This window comes from Lutra lutra, chromosome 6 (genome assembly GCF_902655055.1).
Source record: "Lutra lutra chromosome 6, mLutLut1.2, whole genome shotgun sequence".
In the NCBI taxonomy this organism is placed as follows: domain Eukaryota; kingdom Metazoa; phylum Chordata; class Mammalia; order Carnivora; family Mustelidae; genus Lutra; species Lutra lutra.
Window position 1 is genome coordinate 106,820,014 of NC_062283.1, and position 25,840 is coordinate 106,845,853.

The 25,840-nt window shown below is 36.8% G+C and overlaps 1 protein-coding gene across 2 annotated transcripts in view; it reads right to left on the bottom strand.

Moving 5' to 3' along the window:
* The window catches only part of UBE3D (ubiquitin protein ligase E3D), a 179,080-nt gene that overhangs the window by 64,552 nt on the left and 88,688 nt on the right, over nt 1-25,840 (bottom strand). For both annotated transcript variants that reach the window (XM_047734323.1, XM_047734321.1), the window contains exon 9: nt 14,501-14,639. In XM_047734323.1, the coding sequence (XP_047590279.1) occupies nt 14,501-14,639 (139 nt within the window). The remainder of the gene's footprint in view (nt 1-14,500; nt 14,640-25,840) is intronic.

A 25,840-nucleotide genomic window follows, 5' to 3' on the forward strand; every position in this document is an offset into this window, starting at 1 on the left:
ATTTGTAGAAGACATGATACTATATAGAAAAAAACTCTAAATACTCAACCAAAAAACTACTAGAACTAATAAATAAACTCATTAAAGTCACAAGATACAAAATCAATGTGCAGAAATGTTGCATTTCTATACACTAATAATGAAGTAGCAAGAGATCGTTAAGAAAACGATCCCATTTACAATTGCACCAAAAAGATTAAAATACCTAGGAATAAATTTAACCAAGGTGAAAGACCTATTCTCTGAAAACTAGAAGGCAATATGAAAAAAAAATGAACATGGCATACATAAATGGGAAGATATTCCATGCTCATGGATTGGAAGAATTAATATTGTTAAAATGTCCATACCACACAAACCAATCTGAAGATTCAAAGCAACCCCTATCAAAATACCCATAGCACTTTTCACAGAACTAAAACAACCTGAAATTTGTATGGAACCACAAAAGACTTCAAACAGCCAAAGCAATCTTAGCAATCTTGAGAAAGAATAAAGCTTGGAGGTATCACACCCCCAGATCTCAAGATATATTAAAAAGCTATAACAATCAAAACAGACACAAAAACAGGCATAAAAACAGACTCAGAGCAGTGAAATAGGATAGAAAGCCCAGAAATAAACCCATGTATAAATGGCCAATTAATTTATGAAAAAGGAGGCAAAAATATACAGTGAAGAAAACAGTCTTTTCAAAAAATTGAATCTGAAAAAGCAGACAGCTACATGCAAGAAAATGAAACTGGAATACTTATGACTTTTAAAAAATAAACTCAAAATGTATTAAAGACCAACCTGTGAGACCTGAAGCCATAAAACTCCTAAAAGACAACATAGGCAATCATCTCCTGGAAATACCCTTAGTAGTGTATTTATGGATATATCTCCCCAGGCAAGAGAAACAAAAGTGAAAATAAATTACTGGTATTTGCAAATATATATCCAACAAGGAGTTAATATCCATAATAAATAAAAAAAAATTTACTGAACTCAAAAAACCAAGCAATCCATTTAAAAAGTATGCAAAGGCTCTAAATAGACATTTTCCCAAAGACATACCAAAGACATACAGATGGCCAAGAGACAAATGAAAAGATGTTCAACATCACTGATTATCAGAAAAATGCAAATTAAAACCATAAGGACACATTACCTAACACCAGTCAGAATAGCTAATATAAAGAAGATAATAATAAGTATTAGCAAGGATATAGAGAAAAGGAAACCCCCCTGCACTATGATGGGAATGTAAATTGGTGCAACCACTGTGAAAAACAGTGAGAAGTTTCTTCAAAAAATTAAAAATAGAAATACCATATGCTCTAGTAATTCCACTACTAGGTATTTACTGAAAGAAAACAAAAACACTAATAAGAAAAGATATATTCATCTCTACATTTATTGCAGGGTTATTTACAATAGCCAAGATGTGAAATTCAGCCAAGTCACCAATAGGTGAATGGATAAAGGAGTTGTGGCTTATATATATAATGGGATATTACTCAGCCATAAAAAAGAATGAGATTTTGCCATTTGCAACAACACAGATGGAAAAGAAACGATTATTTTAAGTGAAATAAGTCAGACAGAGAAACACAAATACTGTATGATTGCTCTTATACGTGGAATCCAAAAACAAAACAAAACAAATGAACAAAGAAAAACAGACTTTTAAAAGAGAACAAAGTGGTAGTTGCCAGAGGGGAGATGGTTGTTGGGAGGCATGGGCGAAACAGGTGAAGGTGACTAAGAGGAACAAATTTCCAGTTATAAAATAAATAAGTTACAGGGATGTAAAGTACAACATAAGAAATAGCCAATAATATTGTAGTAACGTTGTATGGTACCTACCCTTAATTGTAATGAGCACTGAGTAATGTATAGAATTACTGAATCACTACACTGTATACCTGAAGCTAATAAAATAACATTGTATGTCAACTATACATCAACAATAAAATATAGATAAAATGTTGATAAAACTCTTGCCTGTTTGAAAGAAGTAAAGATATTGAACAATTTTGTTTTTGCTACAAAACTATCTATTCTATATATTTAAAATTTTTTTTTTAAAGATTTTATTTATTTATTTGTCAGAGAGAGAGAGGGAGAGAGAGCGAGCACAGGCAGACAGAATGGCAGGCAGAGGCAGAGGAAGAAGCAGGCTCCCTGACGAGCAAGGAGCCCGATGCGGGACTCGATCCCAGGATGCTAGGATCATGACCTGAGCCGAAGGCAGCTGCTTAACCAACTGAGCCACCCAGGCGTCCCTATATATTTTAAAATTTTAAGAGCAACCACTACCAAGAAAAAAAACAAAACAAAAACCCTGCACACTATTGCTTCCAAGAGAGCAGAGGTTTTTTTTGTGTGTTTTTGTTTTTGTTTTCAGGATGAAAAAAATCAAGATAACAGAGAATAATATGAAAAAAGGAAGAAAAATATGACAACCAAAAAAATGCATACTATTCTCATCACACTCAAATATGCAAAGATGGTATACATAATTCCCACTATATTAGAAATTACAATCATGTAACCTGATTTAACACATCTATTTAAAATAAAAATATCAAGAACTATGTCTTCTGTTTGCAACGCTCTGATTTCTGCTTAAAATATTAGTATAATAGCAAGACTTGCTGAAAAGCATCTGGCAGTTCAAATGGACAATATCTGAACATTTATTTCCTTTACAAATAATACCTAAGCTGAAGTTAAATGAGAAGAAAACAATAATTAAAGACCAGAAGGAAGAGAGTCAGAAACATGGCGAGTATGGACAAATGAAGTTGTTTATAAAGAATTACATATGTACAGTTGTAAAGAGACAAGAAAAGTCTCCAGCACCTAAACATCACTCTGATCTTTTTTGGGGGGAGGGTGGTGAAGGGCAGCAGGAGAGGGAGAGATAGAATCTAAAGCAGGTTCCATGCCCAGGGTGGAGCCCAGCGTGGGGCTTCATCTCACAACCCTGAGAACAGGACTTATGCTGAAATCAAGAGCCAGACGTTTAACCAACTGAGCCACCCAGATGCCCCCCAGTTAATTCTTTACTCCAATTTAGCTTGTGTTCTTTCATTACAGCTTCAGACAATGCACCAGAATTCTTCTGTATGCTACAGATTAATGCAACTGCCTTGTACTGTTAAAAGCTAACTCCAGATATTAACTGCATGAAGTCTCAGCTGAAGCTACAGACGTACCTTCCCTGCCATTCCCACACAATCAATCCTCTGCAACCATCACTCCCAGCTTCTAAACTAGTAAGAAGCAACATGCTGGTCTTTATCTAAAGGGATGCTAGCCTTAGATTAGATGCCAGCCTTGCTTCTTCAGGGGGATTTAATTCATAAGCTTTTACAGTACTGTGAATCCTTTAACCACTGAAACTTAGCATCAGTGGATTTCTAAGAAATCTGAGCTCTAGACAGGTGAGTGACTTGTACCCCATCATACTGATGCAGGTGAAATAGCTCAGAACCCAAACCCATCTCTCACCTCCACGCAGGGCTTTTCCCCTGTGTCACTTTTAAGGTCTAGAAGGGCACGTTTGGAAAGGACAATAAAATAACTTCATTTCTCACAGTCCCTTTGGCCTGGTTCCCCAACACCTTTCCTGTTCTAAATCTCCTCGCTTTGCTGCAGCTGTAAGTTGTTGCTAGGAGGGCTCATGAGAGGTTCTCGGTGGAGGCTTAGAACAGTGCCACCCTCCAATCCATCATACCCTTGAAGGTTGGCATCATTCCCAGACTGTTCTTTCTCCCTCCCATCAGCAAAGCTCTAGTGAACAACACACTAGCTTCTTCCACAGGAGAAGCAAGTTCGGTCATTTCAATTATGGTACTACTTTATTTCTAAAAGCAGAAATACAGCTTTAGCCACCTTTCCAAGGAAGCAAAACCTGCCACCAGGAAGCCACCTGATTGAACCACAGCTGTGGTAATAAGTATGTGAGAAAGAATCAAGTCCTCTCCTTAATAGCTCCAGGCAAGGGGAAAGGGTCACATTTTAGGCAACTTTCTTGGAATAACCATATTTACAAATAAACGCAAACACAAAAGCACTGGAAAATTCTTAACCCACAAATGTTTGAGTGTGGACCAGGATCCAGAGTCAGACAGAGGAGGTGAACCCAAAAGCAGAAGAAGACTGAGGGGAGGGTGGAAGGCTGTCCAAAGGAAGCTTTCTTCCCCTTCCTTTTCTCTGACAGACAGCCCATCTGGTGGGGATTGTCCCATGAAGGAGTGACCTGGGTCTCTCAGGCAGGAAGAGAAGGCCAGGCAGATCTCTAGTCTCATCATTCCCGATCTTTCCTTGGGGCTATTAGGAACATCTTGTGACATGGACATCATTCTCTTGGAGAGGAAAGAGAAACTACATAACGTGGCTTTATCTATGCCTTTCTTCAGTGAAATACTTTCAGGACATCCAGGAGAAACCTAGTCCCTTTAAGGAATAAAGTTATATTATTCAGTCTTGGTGAATAAATTAGGAACAGCTGGGAAGAGACAAAATGACTCTGTGTACATCTACTTTAAAAGGAACATTATAATCTAATCCAGACTCCTCAATGTACAGATAAAGAAACCAGGACCCATACAGGTTACCTAACTAGACCAGCGTCACAAGTCCAATTGGTGGCAGATCTAAGAGTACAAGCCACCTTGAGCATCCTTCCTCAGGACAAATGACTGTCCTACCAGACCATACTGGAGAGAGGACTCCAGAGGTTGTAGATCGCCGAGAGAAGGAAGAAACTCAGGCTGGGAGACACTGGGATGCTAGATGTTCATCCTGAATGACAGCGAGATGACTTACACAGGCAACTAACACCTGGATTCTACAAAGCACCCCACTGAGAAAGGGAGAGGTAATGGAAGAAGAAAAAAAAGGAAAGAAGAAATACAAGCTTCTTGATGATTCACTTTACTTCATTAAGTAAACTTCAGTAAGTGCAGATTGATAATGAAAAGTGAAGACAAGAGGAAGATAATTAACTTATTTGAGCTAGTGACCAGATTTTCATCATAATTAAAAGATTTTTTTCCTTAACATTCACTGGGAGTAGATTCTATTATCATGTAAGTGTTTTTTATCTTGGTTCTGGAAAACCTTTATTAGAAACACTTTGGATGTTTGTTAGAATACAGATTCCTGGACTCTCCTTCAGGTTACTGACTCAGAAACCTGAATTTCAAAAAGCTTCCCATGGATACTGACAGATAAGAATCAATACCAGTCATAACCCCATCATCACAGAATTAGACAGACCCTATTTGTTTTCCAGCCCTCCCCATACCCACTTCAGAGTAGAAGTGCAGACTGGGAGTGCCCTTGGAGCCTGCCAGGCCTTGCCATCAGGCCTTCTCTCCCCACCATGTCAGGAAGGACAGATGGACTGAACTGGGCTAGACAGTAGTTGGTTTAATTTTAAGATTCTATTTTTTTAGGCTATGAGTATGCATTTCCTTTAAAGTTGGGACGGGGGGTGAGTTAATGTCCTAAAACAAGCAAAACAAGAGAGATTATTATTGACTTTCTGGGGCAAACCTCAATTCCTGCTTTTTCCAGTGAAGCCAAAGGCAGAGCACCCCCAGTATAGTCAAGCTACCCAAACCCAAGTCTAGCAGCTCCTCAGATATAGACCAGTGTCAAGGGATGGCCTAGGAACTATCCTGCTCTGCTTACAACCCTAACTCCTTGGTAGGGACAGAAATCTGTGAGGAGCAAGGCACACGGCAGTGAATGTGGGAAGGGCAAGCGGCCACTGGTGGCTCTCTGCCTGGGCCCATCCTCCCAGCTCTCCTGAGAGTAAATCAGCATGGTAGTCAGGTAGGTAAGGAGGCAGAGGAAGGCAGAATCCACACTACAGAGCTGGATTAAACTAAGGATACCTGCTCATTTTCCCAAACCAAGAATGCCCTGTAGGGCAAAAAGGGATGAAGGAGGCAACATCCTTTTCACACCCAAAATGCTGAGCAATTCTCAGAAATCTGTTTTGAGGAGAGAATGAAAATAGAGCAGTAATCACTACCTTTGAGAACTGGATTGCCTAAATATGTTGAGTAGCACTCAACTCCTGATTATCTCTGCCCACTGAGGACAAAGGAATCAGCAGGAAAGAAAGAAGGCTGACACTTCTCAGGACTTGAGGGTGCCAACACTACTCCCTTAATTCTCTGGAATGCATACAAGGATTACCACGAAAGCCAAGCACAAATTCTAGCAAGTGCCTGCCCATCTTGATGAAGGTCTATCTACTTCCTGTTAAGTCTGCAGCAAGCCCTGGACATCTGCAATGGCTTACTGCCTCCCATCTTATCCAGGTTCACCTAATAATAGGACCTTTATATAAAAGTACTCCAAGGCCCTTTAGCAGTCTCCAGGAAGATTGTCTTTATGCCAGAAGATGAAGCAAAGGAAAGAGCAGAATACTGCCAGTATCTCATTCCCAGCACTTCCAATGAGGCCAGTTTTATACTAAAATGATTTGTATTTGGGTATGTACATTGGCATGTGCATTTTCAAAGCACACATAAAAAACACTAACAAGAATAACCCTACGATGCCGATGTTGGTTATTTACAGAGATTTCATTTTTTTTTTACATTTTTCTGCACTTTCCAATTTTTATCATGAAAGCCATGATCTTTTCATAATCAATTTGTAAAATGTTACTTTAAAAGATAAAAATGGTGACGCCTGAGTGGCTCAGTTGGTTAAGCGGCTGCCTTTGGCTCAGGTCATGATCCCAGCGTCTGGGATCGAGTCCCACATTGGGCTCCTTGCGCAGCAGGGAGCCTGCTTCTCCCTCTGCTTCTGCCTGCCATTCTGTCTGCCTATGCGCTCTCTCTCTCTCTCTCTCTCTCTGACAAATAAATAAATAAAAAATCTTTTAAAATTAAAAAAAAAGATAATAATGGCTATAATTTACCCAGAGATGAACATAGCATGCAAGAGAAAGATAAGGGCATTTGAGTAGTGTGGGTCTGAAAGTAGATGAAAAAGAAGGCATAGAGATAGAAACCTCACTTTCTCTTCTCTGAAGCCCTTTGTTGCTACTGTATCTGTAAAGTTCTCAGACCTCTGCCTCACGATTTCTTGGAGCCCCTATAGATTATATATTTCTTAAAATGTTTTAAATTAAACCACAGCGTCCTTCAGACTACTCTATGATCAAAACTTTTTAACTGAGATGCCAATAAATGGCCAACTGATTAAAGCAAATTTTCATGTGTTACTTTCCTTCCCTCTTCTTTCATGACAGAGGTTTTAGCAGTAGTGAAAAAGCAGAAGGATGGGAGAATTATTTGTAAAATTATTAACTTCCGAACAATTGAGAGGTTGAATATAGTTTTTACATCATAGAAATGATGAAATCCAACTGTCAGTGGATTTCTTAAAGTTAAAAATCAAACTACACACAGGTAACATAAATGAGATGATTCTTCTCTAATCTGTCTACAGGTCCCTTATTTAGATGCTTCATTGGCTTCATCCTTCTGCAGTGAAGTGTATGATTTAAAATCCATCTAGAACTGAAAATATCCCTAACCAATCCTAATTATCAGATGAACTTGATAAAGCTTTTTCTGTTTCTTCTTTTCCACATATTTTCACTACATAATTCAATCACACAGCATATACATAAAACTGTTTACCTGATGAAGCTCAACTTTTTTTTGCTAGGATCCATAATGCTTGAGGATGTTACTCATACTGTGCCCATGTTTGAAGGTTGTGGTTCTCTAAAGGATGATATTAATAAAAGAAAAACTTTTGCTGCCAGATGGTAAAAATAAGGTAATATAAAACCCAGGACTGTGAAAAAGGACCATTTGCCCTTTTCTTTGATGAAATTGTCATGGGATGAAATAAATAATAGACTCAGAACCAGAGGACCTAGGTAAGCATTAAAATAAAAAACACAGCCGTGCATATTAGTAGTTACATGAACTTGTCTAGATTACTTCCTTTCTGTACCTTTAAAATAGGGTTTGTTGTTGTGAGGATTTAAAAAAAGATGATGTCTGTGAAAACATTTACAATTATTACAGAACACAGCAATCTACCTGGGGGAAACAAAGAAGCTTTAATTTGGGGGCTCTATGCCCTTAGAAATGCCACCCACACAGTTTGGAAGGCCGGGAGCAGCTGACAGAGGGGGAGTTAATGAGGTAAGGTGTGGGAGAGAACAAAAAAGATTTCCTCAGTTCAGGGCTGGAGGCAGTGGAACACTCCTTATCTCCCAGGTGAGTATATGTTTCCAAGGAAGACTCTTCTTGGGAATTCTCTGTGGGAGTCAAACCATAAATTAGGAGAGACAGAAGAGTTTGGTCAGATGACTGCATCTATTAATGGAGCCCTCTGCCATGTTACCACTTAGTTATTCTACGCTTAGAGTGGAAGAGACCCAACTGCAGAAGAAATGGAAGCACGTGCAAACTGGGAAAACAATGCTCAGCTGGGATCTTTGAGGCCTTGGGCCTGATTAACGGTCCACCAAGAGTGCCAAAGGTAGGTCTTGCTTCTGATCAGGTGTTTGGATTTTGTTCTCATTGCAACAGGAAGGTCGTGGAAGAATTTTAAGCCTGGAGTGACAGAAATCCATCCTTCCTCTTGGGGCACAACAACTACAGTATGTGCTTAGCAATCAATCAGTGATTCTCAACCAAATCCTACATTCTGTTTGCTCATAGTCACACTATGGATACTAAGGTATGGTAACATGGTACAAGTTAAAATTATAACAAATCCACCAAAAGATATACTTATTGGCCTAAAAGAAATGTTACATTGTAATTTAAGAAGTTAAAATTTCATATATTTTAATAGCTCTAATTTAATAAGGTAAGCCTGTCCTTTTGGGATCTGGCAGTGATAGCAGTTCAAGCAGGAGTGCCATTTGAATCCCTGGAACCTAAAATAACATTTTTACAAAAAAGCAACAGTCACTAAGTTGGCCTGGAAAGTAAGAGAACTGGAAATGTAAAGATGGTATCTTTAACAAGTGTCATTCTACTATTTTACAGCTCTTGCCAATACAGCACTTTAAAAGATGTGCATTACAGTGAATTTCGAATTGAAAAAAGTAAATCCCAAATATGGGTAAAATTAGCAGCCCCACTCCTTGCCATTGTAATAAATGATTAAGTAGGTGTTACAAAGATGAAAAAGCAGAGCATCTCTTTCTAATCCTGACAGACATCTTCCCCTTCTTCACTGATCCTTTATCTTGCAGTGAAGACCTGTATAAGGAAGTCGGTTGCTGGTATGGTCCTGATAAGAACGCTTCTTTCTAGAAGTAGCAGCAGCAAGGACTACATTGCTTTTGCAGACACAGTTCGTGAACTTGTGCCAAGTTTCTCTGAAGCTTGGAAACTGGGAAAGTGTCTGTGCTTCTGATTAATAATATTCAGCAACCAGGCTGAAACCAGAGGAAGTATAATCACAGGTAGGGAGGGAGTCAGTCACAGAGCTCCTGTGGTTGAGCGGCCATGAGAGGGCACTAACACCGCTGAGCGCACACAGCCCTTTCGTGCCCAGGGGCTGACATGAGCCTGAGCTGAGATCCGTCAAGGGATTAAGACCTCCTCTGTCAGAGACAATGCAGGATGGGCCTCCTCTCAATTCCCCCCACACCCAGTTTAAATTACTCTTCTACCTTAATCTCTTTAAGACTTGAGGCTACTTTGTAATAAAATTATTCTCAATTTATATCACACATGGATGATTATTCTATCTCCCTCATACGCTATAATATCCTCCAAGTCAGAGTCGTCTCTCTTGATCCCCATTCACCCATCATATAAACATTTCAAACAGTACATGAGAAAGTGACTTAAATAGTAAATGTCTTACTGCTTTGCTCCCCAAAGATAACCACTATTAAGTTTCTTACATCTCCCTCCATAAATGTTTGTGGGCATATACAAACTTTTATGTTATTTAATGTTCAATCCAATGAGCAAAACTTAAAAGAAATAGGGATTGATAATACAGAATTTTAAAAAATTTCTGGTTCAGGGTAGTATATAAATAATTATAAGTAACTGCAAAATAAGGTGTGTTTGTGAACATTCCAAGGCAGATACAACCTGCCTCCATCGACCACTCACACCTCCTCCATCTTCCAGGACTTCAGCAAGTACTGAGTTTGGGTAGCAGGTGGAATTACCAGGACACAAGCCTGGTGAGTCCAGCTCTGTCTCTAACATGGTGGGTATTCCCTGGCAAATCCACTCTACCTCTCTGAATCTCAGTTTCCTCTCTTATAAAATGAGATGGTATTTTCAGAGGTTCCTTTGAGAGTTCAGGATTGAAGCTGATAAATAAAACAGGTACACAAAGCCCAAACTATCACAGCTTCCCAGGAGAATATGCATGCAAATTAGACTGGAGCAGTTATTTAAAAAATATTTTTAATTGAGATATAATTGACATATGACGTTTTATTACTTTCATGTATACAACTTCACATTTATATACAGTACAAAATGATCATCATGATAAGTCTAATAAACATTCAGCACCATCCCAGCTACAAAATTTTTTTTCTTGTGATGAGAACTTTTAAGATCTAATCTATTAGCAGCTTTCAAATATTCAATACAGTATTATTAGCTATAGTCACCATGATGTACATTATATCCCCAGAAGTGAGTTATTTTATAACTGGAACTTTGTACCTTTTGATCACCTTTACCTGTTTTGTCCTCACCATATTTGTGAACTTGGGTTTCTTTGGTTTTGTTTTTTAGAATCCCATATAAATGAGATCATATGGTATGTCTTTCTCTGTCTGACTTATTTCACTTAGCATAATCTCCTCTAGGTCCATCCATGTTGCCACAAATGGCAGGGTTTTATTCTTTTGTATGGTTGAATTGCATATATATGCCCCACAACTTCTTTATCCATTCATCCATAGTTGGGACGCTCGGTTTGTTTCCATATCTTGGCTATTGTAAATGACGCTGCAATGAAGTGGGGATGCACAGACCTTTTCAAGTTAGTGTTTTCATTTGCTTTCAATAAACATGCAGCAGTGTTATTGCTGGATCATATGCTAGTACTATTCTTAATTTTTTGGCCAACAGGTTTCTGTTTTCCACAGGGGCTACACCAATATACATTCCCACAAGAGTGCACAAGGCTTCCCTTTTCAACACAACCTCACCATCACTGGTTCTTATAGTTTTGATGATCACCATCCTAACAGGTGTGAGATGATAGCTCACTGTGGTTTTGATCTGTATTTTTCTGACAACTCGTGATGTTGGCCATCTGTATGACTTAATTGGAAAAATATCTCTACAGATCTTTTGTTCATTTCTTAATTGAAGTGTTTGGGTTTTTTGCTACTGAGTTGTAGGAGTTCTTTATATATTTTGGATATTAACCCCTTACAAGATCTATGATTTGCAAATATTTTCTCCCATTCAGTAGGTCATCTTTTCATTTTGTTGACAATTTCCTTTATTGTACAGCAGCTTTTCAGTTTGATGTAGTCCTTTGTTTATTTTTGCTTTTGGTGTCAGATTAAAAAAATCATCACCAAGACCATTGTCAAGGAACTTACCTCCTACGTTTTCTTCTAGGAGTTTTATACTTTCAGGTCCCACACTCAAGTCTTTAATCCATTTTGAGTTAATTTTTGAGATGGTCCAATTTCATTCTTTTGCCTGTGGCTGTCCAGTTTTCCCAGCACCATTCACTGAAGAGATGACCCTTTACCCATTGTATATTCTTGGCTTCTCTGTCATAAATTAGTTGACCATGTATACACATGGGCTTATTTCTGGGCTCTCTATTCTGTTCCACTGATCTATGTATCTGTTTTTATGCCAAGACCATACTGTTTTGATTACTATAGCTTTGTAATACAGTGTGAACTCCAGAAGCATAATATTTCCAGTTTTGTTGTTCTTTCTCAAGACTGCTTTGGCTATTTGGGGTCTACTGTGGCTTCACACAAACTTAAGAATTCTTTGTCTAGTTCTGTGGAAAATGCCATTGGAATTTTGATAAGGATTGCACCAAATCTTTAGGTTGCCCTAGGTGGTATGGATATTTTAATAATATCAATTCTTTTAATCCATGAGCACAGACTATCTACCCATTTATTTGTGTCTTTTTCGATTACTTTCATTAATGTCTTATAGCTTTCAGTGTGCAGGTTTTTTACCTCAACTTTATTTATTCCTAGGTATTTTATTCTTTACAATATAATTGGAAAAGGGATTGTTTTCTTAATTTTTTAAAGGTTTTATTTATTTGACAGAGAAAAAAAAGAGAGAGAGAGAGTACAAGCAGGAGAAATGGCAAGGGGAGAGGGAGAAACAGGCTCCCCACTGAGCAGGGAACCCATGTGGCTCGATCCCAGAACCCTGAGATCATGACCTGAGTTGAAGGCAGATGCTTAACCAACTGAGCCACCCAGGTGCCCCTTAAGTTCTCTTTTTGATATTTTGTTATTAGAATACAGAAACACAACAGATTTTTGTATATTGATTTTGTATCTTGAAACTTTTTCTTTCATTAGTTCTACTAGTTCTTTGGTAGTTTTTAGGATTTTCTCTATGTAATATATCATCTGTAAATAGTTTTGCTTCCTTTTCCTTCTAATTTAGATCCCTCTCATTTCTTTTACTTACCTAACTGCTTTGGCTAGGACTTCTAATACTATGTTAAATAAAAGTGGGTAGAGTGAGCATCCTATCTTATTCCTGATTTTATCATTGAGTATGATGTTAGCTATGGGCTTGTCATATTATGGCCTTTATTATGTTGAGGTATGTTCCCTCCATACCGACTTTATTGAGAGTTTTTAATCATTAATGGGTGTTGAATTTTGTCAAGTGTTTTTTCTAACTCTATTGAGATGATCATGTAATTTTTGCCCTTCATTTTGTTAATGTGGTATATTGCACTGATTGATTTGCAGATGTTGAACCATCCCTGCATCTCTGGAATAAATGTCAGTATATTCATTGTATATTGAATTCAAAGGTTTGCTAATATTTTGTTGAGGATTTTTATATCTATGTTCATCAGGGATATTGGCCTGTAGTGTTCTTTTCTAGTGGCATTCTTTTTTTTTTTTTTTTAAGATTTTATTTATTTGACAGAGAGAGAGATAGTGAGAGCAGCAACACAAGCAGGGGGAGTGGGAGAGGGAGAAGCAGACCCCCCTCCAAGCAAGGAGCCTGATATGGGGCTCGATCCCAGCACCCTGGGATCAAGACCCAAGCCAAAGGCAGACACTTAATGACTGAGCCACCCAGGAGCTTCTTTCTAGTGGCATTCTTGTCTGGTTTTGGTATCAGGGTAATGCTGGCCTTGTAAAATGTGTTTGGAAGCATTCTCTTGGAGTAATTTTTTAAAACAATTTCCTGAGCTGTAATTCACAAGAAAATCCACATCCTGTTTTAACACAGAGGTATATCAAGCAATCTACACTGATCCTGAAGTTATCTTAGGATGCAGCCACAATCCTTCAGAAGTAGAGCCAACCTATGTTTACTCATTTCTCAGCAATGCATGTAACCTTCTCATCAGCCTCAGAGAGCTCATGACTATTTTTCCATTGTCAAGAGTCATAGGTAAGTTCAACGTTACATTCAGGAGCTATGGGTCAAACTTAAGCAAATAGTTAACATTTAACTCCCATTTGCCACCTCAGTACAATGAGCTGCCTACCAGGGAGGAGGAGGTCTTCCTGTTGATTAGACCACATATGTTGTTTTGTCCTGTTTGTTCTATTCTGACCATGTCCTTTACCAGGAGCACAGATAATTATCCAAAGGAGTGTCCAAGTGATGAGGGAGGACTTACGAAATAGGGAAAAGGTCCTGGAAGTGGGTAGGGCACCATTCATATTAAACATCTATTTGGCGATTCAACTGCAAGCTAACAATAGCAAAGTTACTAATAATGGATGAAAATCTTTGTTCTAGGGCAAAGCCAGAAAAAGGAAAGTGGGATTCACAGTGACTTTGTCAAGTGTTTTTGCCATTTCTCTCAGACGCAGGAGATGGAGGTTAAAAGAACAAACTCTGGAGTTAGATTGATATGGGTTCTGCCACCATTAGACTATTACCTAATCAATTCTGAGCCTCTACTGTTTATTTATTTCAAAGAGACAGACAAAGCATTACATGCATTGTGCTTATCATTATTATTATCTGGAACTGTGGGTTCTGTAGGCTATCTCCTGTGAAATAAAAGACCATTAAAAAAACAATTACAAATGGGACGCCTGGGTGGCTCAGTTGGTTGGACGACTGCTTTCGGCTCAGGTCATGATCCTCGAGTCCCGGGATTGAGTCCCGCATTGGGCTCCCAGCTCCACAGGGAGTCTGCTTCTCCTTCTGACCTTCTCCTCACTCATGCTCTCTCTCACTGCCTCTCTTTCAAATAAATAAATAAAATCTTTAAAAAAAAAAAAAACAAGTAAAACTGAAAAATTATCTCCTGGTAAATAAACTGTACTTACCTGAAAGGAATTCATAGAGCGAAGGGATGGAGGCAGTGTGGCATTATTCCTTGATAATATCAGCAGCAGCTCCAAGCAGGTTGCAGAGGGCAGGGTTAGAGAGTGGATGCTGATGTCACTTTCCCAAGCACTGCAAAGCCTGAAACACATTGATGTGTATAATTACATAATTGTAGGGCACCTAGGTGGCTCAGTCGGTTAAGCATCCAACTCTTGATTTCAGTTCAGGTCATGATCTCAGGATAGTGAAATCCAGCCCAGTGACAGGCTCCAGGCCCAGCAAGGAGTCTGCTAAATATTCTCTCTCTCCCTATGCCTCTGTCCCTCTCCCACCCACTCATGCTTTCTTTCTCTCTCTCAAAAAATAATAATAATTTCATAGTTGTATCGGGTCATAATTATTTCAAAAATCTGATGGAGAAGGAGAAGACTTTCAAGTGTAGAAGGGAAAAGCAATGCACAAAAACTAGAAATAAAATGGTTATACTAAAAATTCAGAGTAAATATCTAAGACATTTTTATAGTGTTTTTGATATAAGACAGATTCTGCAATTTTTTCAGGTCAACACTGCATACTCAAAGTTTAAGAGTCAGATGAAATGTGGTCTTATTTGTGAGGGGTCTATTTGGGGTGGGGGATGGATAACAGCTAACATATTGAATGCTTCCTATATTCTATGCCCTCTTCTACATGTAACATCATGTTCGCCCTTCAGATACCTATGAAATGAAACTGTCACTATCCTCATTCTACCGATGTGGTAATTGTTTGAGCTGGATATGCCCTATGAAGTGTCTAGTTCGTTGATTTTCAAACTTTTAAAAAGTGACAGAATCCTTTTATCAAAAAGTCCTGTGAAAGCTCCATTTATAATACAAATAAAAGCAAAGCTGCTCTGTTGGAAGGGGAAAGGTTGGCAGGAAGTTCTCTTCATCTTCCAAAGTAGCCTATGAAGGATCTCTGCTACATCCTGTTGAACTTACTTGAGAATTATTTCATTCAAGAAATGAGGAAACTGAAGGCTAGAAAAGTAAAGAGACTTCTCTGGGATGAGGTATGTGTTCAGAAACGATATGATTCGGTATAGAACCCTGGCTTCCTGAATTCCTATATCTAGTGCTTTAAGTAAAGGGGGAAACCAGAAAATCACTATGGGAAAAAAGTGTAATAAGAATAGGATATGTTTTTTCTGTCAATTCTTCTATTTACTTATTTCCTATCTGTGCCCCTATCAAAGTATCTCTTATCACTGTCCTAATTTTTAAAGAGAAACCTGTGTGTGTGTGTGTGTGTGTGTGTGTGTGTGTGTGTGTATTATTTTTTGGCTATTTACATTAACTTCTTTTTGTGAAGCTACCTTTAACCCTATCGGTGAATTCTGGAACATCAGAAAGCATTGGTGGCTGAGGGCATAATGGATTTTAATGTTTATATGGTAAGTGATAGCAGATGGGTTAGCTGTGTCATCAATCAGTTTACTTATACTAATACATTTCTGATGTGGGATAGGGAATTAACTTTTCTTTGAAGCATTTGCCAATTAGTTGAACTAGAATAGGACACTGCCCACTTTCCCCCAAAATGTTCTGTTTTCAGCAAGGGCATATTTGGAATGTCTTCTCCGTGTTTTAAACACTTCTCTGTTATTTTCTGTTGATTGGCTATGTTATTCTTTCTCCTTTTATTAGTTATACAACATTCTCAACATTACTCTGGGGTAGAAATAAAAATCTCACCGTCTTTGGCAAAAGTCAAATGCAGTACTAGTGCAGTGGCTCTAAGCTCATTCTCCCAACCCCTTTCTTATGCCCTCTATAAACCACACCATTACTTGCATTACACTAAACACAGAAAGTCTTCTCATGCAGTTTTCTGGACCTGGAAGGCTGTTAGGCTACCTGGTGAACTTCTGTTCAGCCTGCAAGACCCACATAAGTATCATTTCCTTGGAGACATCCTCTTGTTCCCTTTATAAGAATTAACTACTTAGGGCACCTGGGTGGCTCAGTGGGTTAAGCCTCTGCCTTCAGCTTAGGTCATGATCTCAGGGTCCTGGGATCGAGCCCCACATCGGGCTCTCTGCTCTGCAGGGAGACTGCTTCCCCCCTCTCTCTGCATGCCTCTCTGCCTACTTGTGCTCTCTCTCTCTCTCTGTCAAATAAATAAATAAAATCTTTAAATTAAAAAAAAAAAGAATTAACTACTTGCCCCATACCATATTTGTACCCATTACAACACTTAACCACCACCCTACTTGTATTCTTATTTGAGCTGTATGACTCATCCTAGACCAAACAGAGCAATCATAACCTGCAGATTCCTCTAACTTGGCTGCTCAGTGTGGAAAGAAAGATGGGATTAGTTGTTCTTCCTCGGGCACACCCAGCCACCTTTTAGTTGCTATAAGAAAAACATTCCACTTACATTTGTATGTTCAATAATTTAATTTAATTTAATTTCCAAGTGTTATTTTTATAATCAGAAATGGGATTTTTGGGTCACACAAAGAAATGTTTAACTGTTACTCAAAGATGTTAACATGCTGCTAAGTGGCTATGGTGTGATCTATCAAAATCGAAACACAAGTAGAAACTAAAATACATTAGCACTCCTTGTCACTGAGGAGTAACAAGCACTTTTGGACAAGTGTGGTTTCCTCATGAGATCCTGGAGTTCAGACATAATCTATACAATGTTATTAAACCACCAAAATTTACACAAAAGGACATTCACCACACTAATGATATCCATAGTCACCAAAAAAGATACAATTAGTTATACATGTTAGTTATTCACGTCTCTATGTAATTACAAATATTTACATGGTATGTGAATTCAACTTTGGCATTTTATTTTTATTATTTTTTTAAATTTTTTTATGAGATGCCACTAAAGCTGTATTTACTCACTATTTTTTATTTTATTTTATTATGTTAGTCACCATACAGTAATTTAAATCTAATCCTTTCAAGTATTCTGTGAGTTAACAACTTTTATCCCTACTGAAGCTCATGAAGTGACTAGTGTTGTCCTAATCACATGGCAAGTGAGGGAAAAGAAATTCAAGCATGATCCTCTCCACATAAATTTCATTCTCTTTTATATCCAGAAATGCTTCATATTTCTAGACAAATTCTATCCTCCAAAATTGAAAAGCCCAAGGGTAAGTATGGAGTAAATTTTAGGTATCTTAGAACACCTCATTTTCTAATAATTCGAACCACCTTATTTTTAAAATTAGACAACCCAGCTGGACCTAGGATGGCTCAAATGCCTAATATTCATCCTTTATTTATCCTAATATTTATCCATTTATTCTTTCTTTTCCCATACTATATATTCATTAGTCCCAGGATTTACCTTTTTATTGTTAAGTTTCATAAATGTTCTCTATAATCTTAACCACATATTAATCACATGAAACATCCATATATGTGGACAAAAACAGAGTAACACATGAAAAAATAAATGGTAACAGCTGTTTTGGAAATTTAGAACTATGGGTAACTTTTCCCCGAAACTTCAGTTAATGATTTTACATTGTGGTTTCTGTTTTGTTTTGGTTTGGTTTGGTTTTGTCTTGCTTTGTTTTGACTTAGGAATAAAGAAATAAAGAAAGCAGGAAGATGAAGAAATGTCTGTCATATTTAAAATTCAGTTTATCTTAAAACCACCACCAAACTCATTATGAAAATTTAAGGCATGTGTTAATTAAGCCAGAAGTGATCCTTGAGACTATCTACCCCACGGCTCAAATATCAATATAAATTTCTGTTAATGATATAAACATTTTAAGAAATACAGGATTATAATAATCCAGAATTTGATTATTTCTGGTATTTCCTGCAAAAACATCCTAGTCTATTAGACCTAAATCAGTAAACTTCCACTGTAAAACTGGCAAAAAGATAATTCAAAGAGAATTAGAAACTTAACATTAATTGAAATCTATTCTGGTGATTTTTTTTTTAATTTTATTTTTTCAGTGTTCCAAGATTCATTGTTTATGTACCATAGTCAGTGATTTTTAAAGTAGTGGGAAAGAAGCTTTCTAAGAGACTAGAATCATCAGCCAGGTGACCTTAGTCAAAGAGACCAAAATGGAAGCAGAGGACACACCATCCTTATTTCGGAACTTTTGCCTTGACAAAATTCCCTAGAGAAGCAACTGTGGCCTCTCTATTTTTAAAGAGGCAATGAGAAGGGGGGAAAAGTCACTTTCCATCACTTCTAACAAAATAGTGAAATTCAGAATGAATCAAACACCAATAAATATTAAGAAAAGAACTTGAAAAAATAGAAAGGTGATACATTCTACTAAAAACCTGAGGTTGTTAATGTAATAGATGAAAATGACAAATAGAGATGATAAAACAACTCTACCAAAAATTAAAATATTTCAAATGAGTCCAACATACTATATAAGAAAAAAATAATATGTTATGGGAGAACTCAAGATGAAAACAGTTAATTTAAATGTCATGTTTTTCATATTTTCACAATGGATCTGGATTCTTCAGTCCTTAGAAGGACCTAAGAAAGCAAATGCCCTATTAATGATGTTAAAATATAATACTGTTTATACCTGTATATTTTTAAATTTTAATTTCAAAGCTCTAACAATGATAAAGCTCATCAATTTAAGCTCTCAAAATACCAAAACAAGCAAATGACCACAACTAAATGGTAGACTTATTATGAACATACAACTATTTAATAAATAATTTAGAGAAGGAATCAAAATTTTATAAATTCTTATATTATCAAGAACAAAAAATTCAGAAACAACCAAATATACTGTTTAACTATTATAATAAACCATATTAACTCCAAGATATTTAGGTATTTTAAAAGAACGAATTCATAAAAAATAGAAGCTGGAAAGGATGTAAACCAAATGCTCCTTATAAATTTCAAAATAAGGTTCAATAATTCACGAACAGCACTTCTTTGAAATTACAGTATTTTCTTTGAAAATTATAGGAAAAAAATTGAGTTTTTTAAAGTCCAAATGTTAACACTGTTCTTCCGTTCTCTTTAAGGGGCTCTTAAGAGAAAAAAAATTAGGTACACAATTCCTGAAAGCTATGCCTTTTAAACTTTGTCCATAAGACATATGAATTGTTATAGACAATCTCTCTCTCTCTCCCACAAATCAGAAAGCATGGGGAAAATGGTCCTGCTTTGAATAAGCTACCAACAAGGCAATCTCAAAATTAAGTGCATTTATTCATGCCAAAAAACAATAAAAGATTTTGTTTTTCATAAATGCATGTATTATTACAACATACCACTTGTTGAGAACTTAAGGATTATACTGGCAACACTTTATTTATTTATTGTTGTTTCCAAGTATTTTGCAATTTATAAACACTGGTTTTATTTTATTTTATTTAAAAAAAATTTTTGAGTATAGTTGACACACAATGTTATATTTGTTTCTGGTGTACAACATAGTGATTCAACTTTTCTGTACATTAGGCTATGTTCACAAGTGCAGCTATGATCTGTCACCATACAATGCTATTACAATACCCCTGGACCATGTTTCCTATGCTGTGACTTAGTCATTCCATACCTGGAAGCCTGTATTTCCCACTCCTCTTCAGTCATTTTGCCCATCCCATAACCCCCTTTCCTCTGGAAACCATCAGTTTATTCTCTGTATTTATAGGTCTGATTCTGGTTTTTGTCTATTCATTTGTTTTCTTTTTTAGATTCCACATATGAGTGAAATATATAGTATTTGTCGTTCTCAGTCTAATTTATTTCACTTGGCACAATACCCTCTAGATTCATCCATGTTGTCACAAATAGCAGGATATCATTTTTTTATGGCTGCCTAATGGCAACATTTTTATTAAAAGAGAGAATATACCTCTTTGAACATGCTTGCCAGAAACTTCATAATAACATTAGAATAGTTAGGAGTCCATCAAAAAAGGCCAGCTAGCTAGTCCTTCAGATTTTTTTAGCTTTTTGTTACAAAAAAATTTCAAATATACGAAAGTATATTTGGAAGAAAATAAATTCAAAAACCAATCTTATACCCTATTCTAAATTAAAATCAGGTGTATTAAAGGCATAAACATAAAAAAACTGATTAAAAAAATCTTCCCAGAAAATCTAGGAAAAGTATGACAAGCTTATAAGCCATATGGTTTTATAATTTTTTAAAAAGTGTATTGTTAAGAAATTAAAAAAAATTTTAAAAGACACAGGCAGAGGAAAGGAAACTTTAAGATAGAAAGAACTCCCATATTCTCCTATATATTTATAAAAGGAAGACAACACAAATCCACTTTTAAGTAGTGAATTTTAAATTTCGAGTAGTGAATCTTAATCCATTTGAAGGTGAGAGGTCTCTATGACAATATGATTAAAACTATAGACTCTCTCCCCACAACAGTTCTCATTTTTTAAAGACTGATTGATTGATACAGCGAGAGCGAGAGAGAGCAAGAGAGCATAAGCAGGGGGAGCGGATGAAGGAGAGGGAGAGGCAGGGTCCGCACTGAGGAGGGAGCCCATGGTGGGTGGGCCCAATCCCAGGACTCTTGGATCATTACCTGAGCCAAGGGCTGACACTTAACCGACTAAGCCACCCAGGCGCCCCATCAGCAGTGCTCATTTATACAAAAAAAATTCTGCACATAAATGTGAATGTTTCCCAGGTCACCCAATTCCCCAAGCCTAATCATGTCCTTCTTTCGTATTAATGGAATTATATAATATGTGACCTTTTTTGTCTGGCTTCTTTGACTTAGCATAATGTTTTCAAGATACATGGATCTCAGAGTAGGACTTCTTGCTTTTAGATTAAAACCTGATTTCTAATTTACCACTTTTTATAAAATATTAAAAACAGTTCCACCTTTAACTATGTATCATAATATCTGTTAGCATATTAATAAATATAACCACTTACAAAAAGCTTTCAAAGAGTTTTTGAAGAGGTCTCCTAGCTCACATTTTTACCTCATTCCATTACCAGGGAATATCAATTGAAGGGAAGCCTGAGAAAGGCACTTCCAACGCTTTAATCACTTTACTGAATAACTGGAAATCAAAGTATGAGGGGTGGGATGTAATAAATTAGGTCCATTCCAATAACATTCTCCAAAGTAAACCTCACTACTGGCAACCACTTGGTTCCCTGTCCCATCGGGGGCCAACTCAGCCAACACATTCATTAATCAACACTGCCCAGTCTGCCCCTCACAGTTTAAGTCCTTTACCAATGGGGAGGGAAAAGTGTGATGCACAAAGTACAAAGCAAAAATTTAAGGCTGGTTTTATTATTTCCTAGGCTTAGTAAAACATACAGGTTTTCATTTTTCAATTCAAATTGGTTGGCAGTGATCGTATTGAGATGTACTGTGAAACCATGTTTGGTCTCAGCAGAAGAGAGAGAGATGATCTGTTAGAGTTCTAATAGCCCATGGCTTCAGACAGGGATATATTGCTGGTGGTCTGACACTCTCTCCAACTCCACTCTCACCTGCCTTTACTGAACACCGTCAACTTCAGTACCCCCGGCTTCTCTCTTCACCTCTTTCTAAATCCACCCTCAGACGACCTTCTCCTGGAAATTCATATACTCTGCATAAAAGGGTAACTGGCAATGGTATAACTCAATTCAGATGAATTAGGCCTGGCTAATCCTGGTATCTTAGTTATTAAGCTATACTAAATTACATAACCCAAAGTCACAATTGGCTCTGTCTGACCAATTAAAAAGCAAATCCCAATGACTAAAATTGTGTCCCTCCATGTGGAGAGATGAGAATTTAAATGCCAAGATTGCTAACCTACTCGTGCTCTCTATGCAAAGATCCTTGATTTTAGAAAATGTCCTCTTATTTAAGACTTTAGACCTTCTGTGAAATCACCCATCAATGTAACTCCGGTAGATTGAAAGCACAGTTGGACACATCCATTTCAGGTAAAGTAAGAAAATCAATTTCCAAGTAATTTGCATAGAGAAAATTAATTTCTACCAACTTAAATTCAATTCCTCTGATTCTTCCACACCTTAATAAAATAAACACTAAGATCGACCAGGTCAAGCCAGAAAGTCTCCTAAATTTTATGTCTATCATTTACCCTTTAGCCCTAAAAAGATATGATTTTAGCAACTGGCAAATATGCTCTGAAGTTTTATTCAAGAATTAAAATTCCCTAGGAGGAGTACCTTAAGTCAAAGAACAGAAATACTTGACTAAATTTTTCCAAGGCAGAATCAAAAATATTTGATTAAATGGAAGCTTCTGGAACCTAGGAGGACTTTCATTGAAATCTTCAAAGGCAATGATTTTTTACAAAATTACTAAATACATAATATTCTCTTTCCTTGCCACCATACCCTTGAAATGAGGTGTCTCCAGTAGCTGGCTTCACTATTCTACATTCTGTTCATTTCAGAGAGGCTACTCTTAATATCTGAAACCAAGGAAGGGAAAAAGAAAAAAGACAAATACAGTGTCCATATATATAATTGAGGTAGGAAGGAGGGAAAGTGTTAAATATGGTATATTCAAGAGATGAGTATTTTAGAAAAATTTTAAAGTTATTCTCAGAAATTGGTTAAAGATACTTAAGCACCTAATTTTACCAGTGCTAGAAGAGCTAGAAAAGCTAACTTGTCCCTTTTTTCAGCAGTGATACATCATACTGTGAATATAAAAAATACTGTCATCTTCTGAACCAACTTATAATGATGAGAAATTATTCGTGAATGTTAAAATTAGGGAAGCTTATATTTTTTAGCCTATAATATAGAAAGAAAGCAAAACAATGTTTCTTGATGATCCAAATAAAAGAAGCTTATTTAGTTTTATTTTAAAAAACGAAATACTTCATTTATAACCAAAGTATTTTTATTAAACTACTGATATAAACATTCAAAAATATAAATTTGCTTTAGTTAGTAAAATAAACAAATAATTTTCAGTGAAAGTAACAAAATTATACTTCTGATACCCGAGTTCATCTCTTATTAACAACCGAAGTACTTAATTCTGCTTTCTAATTTATTCACAACACTGACTTTAATAAGTCACTGCTTCAAAGTACGGGACCCCCCCAAAATCAAGACTTAAATAATAATTATAAATCTATACTGACATGGAAGGCACACTATTTTGATCATTTAAACACACACACACACACACACACACACACACACACACAGAGACACACACACACACACAAAGCAAAACAGTGCACCTATTTTGGCTCAGTGCTTAAGCGTCTATCTCTTGATTTCAGCTCAGGTCTTAATCTCAGAGTCATGGGATAGAGCCCCAAATCCAGCTCTGTGCTCAGTGGGGAGTCTACTTCTCTCTCTCTTTTTCTCCCCCTTTCCCCATACCCCTCCCCCTGTTTGGAGGTGCTTGCTCCCTCTTTCTCTCAAATAAATAAATAAAATCTTTTTTTTTAAGAAAGGAAATGAAACTTATTTTGGAATGTTTATTAATATGTATATTAATATTATATCAAATAAAATCAGCCTTTTAAGCAAGAAACAATCAAATCATCTTACCAAGTACTTTAAATCTTTCATTTACCAAAAACTAACCTAATAGGTAGTCTTTTCCATGAAAAAACATAGTTGAGATGATAAATTTGGAATTCAAGATCTTTATCATTGTGAGCATCACTCAAGTTGATCTAGATATTAAAAATCCATTGCCTACAAGTTGACAAATTTGGTGGTTGCTATTAATAGGATTCTTTACTTAGATCACAAAGAATAGAAAATAAAACAAATGACTGACTACTTGAAGTGACCTAAGCAGCTATATTATCTATCAAAAGACTAAATAAAGAGATGTTAATAGTACTAGAGAGCTTTCTTTATTTTCTTTCCTTTTTTTTTAATGCTAGGAAAAAAGTTTGCATCCAAAGACTATAAGGCACAATTACTTCAGAAAATTTCCCTATGACCTTGGAACAAGGTAAAAGCCTAGGGTTATTTGCCTTGGCACTTTGCCAAAACAAACCAGGGAATGTGAATCCTTTGGAAAAATCAGTGTCCAACCTAGCATCCATTCATATTTTTGTTATGTCCAATAAAATCATAGTAATAGCCAATCTGCCTGGTGCTATGATCCCATTAGGTCTTATAACCTAAGCAGAGTCAGCTTAAGTCTAATCAGACCAAACAGCTGTTTTAACAGTTGGGTTTCTCCAAAATTAAAATATTCTATTCCTGACAGTGCTTAGCAACTCAACTGTTGGAACAGCTGCTCAAGTTGAAGAGGTAAAACCAAGTGTACATACAGTCTTCTTCCCATTTGCAACTGCTGTGAGATTCTTTCAGAAAAGAAGTTCCTAAACTTAAGTTCATGTTGACATTTCCCAACCTGTTTAAAATTTTATACTTGCACTGCCTCTCTCTCTCTCTGACCTTCGGTCAATATTTCTGCCATCATCATCTCTCTTGGTGTTTGCCCTTTGTCTCCTTCCTACTCTAACCCACAATTGCCAGCTGGTGGTTCTGTCCTTCCTTAGAAATATCATCTGTGTGCTTTATACTCTCATTCCTCTCTCTATTGTCTTAGAAGTATTTTTACTACCTATGAAACAGAGGTTATAACTCAGGAGTCCCCAGACTCCACTAAGTGATATACTCTTTCCTATGACTTACATTAGCACTATTCAGGTTAACTGTTGAAGTAAGAACCTTAAAAACAATCTTAAAATGCTCTCTGGCTAATGGTTTTCATTTTTGGTTATTTTATAAGTGTTTTCAAGATTCTGGACTTGTCACCATGATCTCATTATTCAGATATGTCATCTGTTCAATTTTTAAATATTTACTCTGTAGCTGAGAAACCTTTTCACCAACAGTCCTATTACCAATAATGAGTGTTTCTGTCTCTCCATCTCTCTACCCAACCTTTCCATCCATGCATTCATCATTTTTCTAGCACCTTCTCATTTTAAAATTTCTGCCAACTGGACTGGACATACCCAGACTAAATTGACTCTGATAAGCTCTTGAAGTCTGCACAAGATCTTGACCCTGATTTTGTACCATTTGCTTTTTCCCCTCACAAGGTCCTCACTCCTTTAAATTGTACTGCATTACAGATCATTTAAAATCCTGGTTCCCAGGGTCTAAGAACAGATTTAGGGCAGGACCCAGACTCATCAAACCAGAACATACCCACAAAGATGCTGAATATGTTTCATGATTACAAATTTTTTCCTGCAGCATCTCCAGCTCTTCCGCTAGGCTATGTATGGAGTGATTCTGGCACATTAATCTTAGAAACAACCTCTCTCCTGTGCCCCACTTCTCATTAGGGGAGGGTAGAAGCCAAAGATACACT